Below are 4,785 nucleotides of genomic sequence, written 5' to 3' on the forward strand. Positions count from 1 at the left end.
TGTCTGTCTGACTGACTGTCTGACAGTTCAATGTAGGAGTGTGACGGTCCAACGTTACTGAAACAAACACACCTGCACTCACTATCAGCAATAGACTGTAAACAATACAACAGTGTAAACTAATCCGGTAAAAGTGTTGAAATCAAACAGTATCTAAATGTTACCAGCATAGTTAGCATTTCCTATCATTGGAATATAATTATCTTTTATAACACATCAGAGGATTGTTTATGCCGATGCACAGTGTGTAAACAGCATGTTAATGGTGTTTCTGGTCAAGGTACAGCTGGAAAGATGATTCTCTAACAATTCATTTGTTTGTAAAAATCTGATAATGAGTAACTAGTAGCAGCAGCTGTTATGTGCAGCTACTGAAGTGGAGCAATACAAGTAGAAGCATAAAGTGGTATGAAATGGAAATACTCCAGTAGAGTACTGTAAACCTGTGCTGTGTATAGAGTTAGACATGTCGGCTGATGTTGGCCCAAGGAGAAATTGCAGTTACAGCTATTTTAGAAACTGTGTAGCTGTTACATAGTTTGTCCACCAGAGAGCGAACACAGGTTTATTTTAACTGTTAAATGTCAGCTCAGTAGGTATCTTGATAATAATTTAACAGAAGACACATTTAGGGGAGCCTTATCAAAAATGTGTTCATTTCTTGTATATGCTTTTAAAAATAAGCTTTTTGTAAAGAATAGCTTTTTGACCCATGTTTCTGGTCTGTTCTTCTCCAGTATGAAAACCCATGGACAATCCCCAACTTTTTGTGTGTTTGTCGCATTGTGCTGGCTCCGTTTCTGGGTCATCTGATCATCGAGCAGCACTTTCACGTCAGTCTCGCTCTGTTCATGCTGGCTGGCGCAACTGACCTGGTAATATAGACGTCAACCGTTTCACGAAACACTTGTTGCACTTTTCTCCTGTTTCTGCTACTGTATCAAAAATAGGACTCAATTTGTACTAATCTCTGACTCTTTTCAACCTGAGCTGAGAAGAAGAAGCGGAAGAAGAAGACGAGACAGCATTTTGTTAGAGAACATTACCCATACTTTCTCCCTCTTTCTGTCTCACTCAGCTGGATGGGTACATTGCCAGGACGTGGCCCACTCAGAAGTCTGCGTTGGGCAGCGCTCTCGACCCATTGGCTGATAAGATCCTCATCAGTATTTTGTATGTCAGTCTCACCTATGCGCAACTTATACCAGGTATTGCACCAGGATTTAGTTTTGTTTGACAGTTTTAGAAATGTATGAAGGAATGACAAGGTTATGTATTGTGCTGTTTACTCCGTTTCAGCTCCACTGACAGCTCTAGTGATTTCCAGAGACATTGGTTTGATAGCTGCTGTTTTCTGGGTCAGATACAAGACTGTACCTCCACCGGTGAGACTCATTCCATTTCACTCTAAACAAGCCCCCTTTGACTAAGTTTGTTTCATAGAATTTAAATACTGAGACTGTAGCTGAAGAATGTTCAAGAGTGTCAGAAGGATAAAGTCATATTGATGTACTCTGGATTACAATGGCCACTGTAGTAGACTCTCTGCCTCTTTTTCCTCCAGGTGACCCTTAGTAAGTTTTTTAACCCCTGCTACACCACAGCCCAGCTCAAGCCCACACTCTTCAGCAAGGTGACTCACACACACACACACACAGTCACACACACTAACCAAACCTACCACCCACTCTTACTATGCACTGGAACATTTTGTACATTTCTGTAGTAAAGTGGAGATTTAGCAACAACGGAGCCTTAAATAGCAGGATTTAATGAGTATGTGTGATTATTTTATTATTGTGAATATTTTCAGATTTTTAAAACCTGTGCATGACAGCCACCAGATGCAGAAACTGATAACCTGGCACAGTGCATTACAATTAAGACCAAAGTCAGGAAAGAAGTCATTTCTTTCCAACTTGAATGTGCAACCTGTACCCTATATATTGGGCTGGGGATTATGACTGGAAAATAAAATCTCTGATTAACATAACATTCATGATTTAAATCTCCATTTTACATTTCAGTCATTTTTTGCATTGTTCGATAACAGATTTGATTTGAGCCACAATACTTGGAATGCTAAAGTCCTGTAGCATGAATGCATTTATTTTCATACATATGAATGTGTAGAACACACTTCTGGAAGAAAGGTGGCTGGCAGGATTAGTGTTATTTCTTATTTTTATTTTAGCTGCCAAAAAGTGTTGTTTTGTTCTTGGAGCCAGCCTCAACCCATGTTACATGCTCAACATATTTGATCTGAAATAATGAGCCAAACTTCATTTGTTTGTTTCATTTTTTGTAATGTTTTTACTCTGTGTGTTTTTATTTATTTGTATCTTAGGTGAACACAGCCATCCAGTTCCTTCTGGTTGCAGCTTCTCTAGCTGCTCCAGTCTTCCAGTATACGGACAGTGTCCTGCTGCAGTGCTTATGGTAAACCTCCATACAGTATATTACATATGCATACACATGTAGGTCTTATCCACTTGACTTTAATATCCAGAATGTCCTTTCCAATGTAATGGTTACAACAAAGCACAACATGCAAAGGGTTATTGAATGCAGATGGTTTCCTCTCTGTCAAGCACATAAATGCTGTTTGTTCCAGCCGAGTGTTCGGGTTAAGTGCGTTGACTCATTTCAATTTACAACTCCGAGTGAGTTGGAGTAGAGATGCAACTCAGGACAAACATTTTACTGTGTCACAGTAACCTACATTTTTATACAGATTCAGCAGACTGTTAAACTAAAGTACACAGGCGTCTGTAGTTTTCTTGTTCAGCTGAAGTACATTTAGAATTCATTTGTTCAACTCTTATCATTTTTCAGCATGAACACCTACGTTAAATACAAGTGGGACCTAATAACCACGCTGAAGTCCTTTATTTCTTTTTCTTTTTTTTTGTTTTTGCTTTAATACTTTAATACTATCCTAGCTTACAGGGCCAGTGTAGGAGGGTCTATTAGCAGAAACAGAATATAATGTTAAGCATGTTTTCAGACAGAGGCAGCGGGTCCTCTTCTGCAGAGTCCACCATATTTAACTGAGCCATGTAGAACGGACAAACCAAACCTGCCTCTAGACAGGGGCTTATCGCAGCAACTGCAACTTCACTGATAGATGCCACTAAATTCAACATGCTTGCCATTTAGGTTTGCTATTACAATAATAAACTTTTTCAGTGGTTAAATAAATAAATAAATTTGTAAAATTGTGTTTCAAAACATGCATGCATTCCTTACGCTAAAATATCTCTTGATATTACCACTCAGGGTCTTAAGTCACACATTTTAAAATTGTACACAGAATTGAATGGTACAATATGAGTTCAATAATGCAGTACAGTAAGTGTCTCAATGTATTAATCAGCTATAACCCACTGGAGGATGATTACTATATCAATAATAATATAATACAAAAATAACTTCAATGATGCTGTTGGCATTTAAAATAAACTCATTTGACCAATCAGAGAGCTTGAATGGCACTATTATTAGAATTGCAGTCTGTCATGTGTTGTGTTATATTGCAGGTACGTTACAGCGGTGACTACAGCAGCATCCGGCTATAGCTACTGGCACTACGGACGCAAGACTGTCCAGGTGCTAAATACCAGATCACCATGACAACCACACCAGGAAACGCCAAGGAGAACAAAAGCAGCCAACAGCCGCTGCAGAGACACTGATCAGCTGTGGCAAAAGTCGGACAGACAGATGGACAATTGCCAGGAGCTCTGAAACCAAGTAGCTGTGACAACCATTTATGAGTCGCCATGGCAATGACACACGGAAATCAACCGAGGCCGCAGATGGTTTACTGTGACACTACAGAAACGCCTAACAGCAGCTCTGCATCTGGACTGCATCTGGACTGGCTGTGGACGAGAGACACAGATAAAAACAGCAAACACAAATATAGACCATCTACGCACACACACACACACACACACACTCTCACATACACTCAAACATACATGTCAAGTATATGTTAAGTGATCTGGTGGCAACGGAGGTGGAGGTGGCAACGTGAGCCTGATTAGTCACATGATTGTCAGTTTTGTAAACTAATGATTTCTGATTAAAAAAAGAATCTGTTTTGGTTAGTCTCTCTCTGTGTCTGTGTGTATGAAAGTGTGCATGTGACCGTTTGGATGCAGGGTTGACTTTCTTAAGGATGACACATGTTTAATCTGACAGTGGTATCTGTTTGAAATCAGCATTAAGGATTTAAAAATGGCTCTACAAATGCGGTGACATGCTATCAGCACAGGGCTGGGCAAGTGGACCAAGAGCCACCAAATGGATCTTCTTGCTTATTTATCAGACGAGAATTAATTATTATATTAATTGATTCATCACTTAGTAGGAATTTAATTACTGAGTCATTGTTCAAGCAAAAAACGTGCTTCACTGTGGGTTCCCTGACACTTCATAGACTTATGAAAATGAATGGCACTTTAGTCAACAGTGAAAGAAATCGGTAGGTGCAGATTACTGATATGATTGGGATTTTTTATAGATGCCAGAAGTAAAAAAATGCCCATCAACCTGCCCATGCACATTTGCATCGTATTGTAAAATAATATTTGCTGCCTCTGTTAAATGAAGTAGAGGATGACACCTTAAAATTGCTTTTGCCCAACAGCAAAAAGGATAAAACAGACAAAAGCAAAGCAAAGCATCACATTTGAGCTACCTGGCCAGCTACAACCAGTGAAGGGTTGAGATTAGTGTTTTAGTACTTGTCTGTTTTCTCACATCTCTCAATGTCTTTCA

The 4,785-nt window shown here is 39.3% G+C and overlaps 1 protein-coding gene across 1 annotated transcript in view; it reads left to right on the forward strand.

Annotated features, from left to right (window-relative positions):
* The window catches only part of crls1 (cardiolipin synthase 1), a 4,836-nt gene extending 724 nt beyond the window's left edge, over window positions 1-4,112 (forward strand). The window contains exons 2-7 of the mRNA XM_035663426.1: window positions 738-875; window positions 1,079-1,208; window positions 1,300-1,385; window positions 1,565-1,633; window positions 2,348-2,439; window positions 3,540-4,112. Coding sequence (XP_035519319.1) covers window positions 738-875; window positions 1,079-1,208; window positions 1,300-1,385; window positions 1,565-1,633; window positions 2,348-2,439; window positions 3,540-3,633 — 609 coding nt within the window. The 3' untranslated portion in view covers window positions 3,634-4,112. The remainder of the gene's footprint in view (window positions 1-737; window positions 876-1,078; window positions 1,209-1,299; window positions 1,386-1,564; window positions 1,634-2,347; window positions 2,440-3,539) is intronic.
* Window positions 4,113-4,785: the final 673 nt, after the last annotated feature.

This window comes from Morone saxatilis, unplaced genomic scaffold, assembly GCF_004916995.1.
Source record: "Morone saxatilis isolate NCDOM2014 unplaced genomic scaffold, NCSU_SB_2.0 Contig19, whole genome shotgun sequence".
Taxonomy (NCBI): domain Eukaryota; kingdom Metazoa; phylum Chordata; class Actinopteri; family Moronidae; genus Morone; species Morone saxatilis.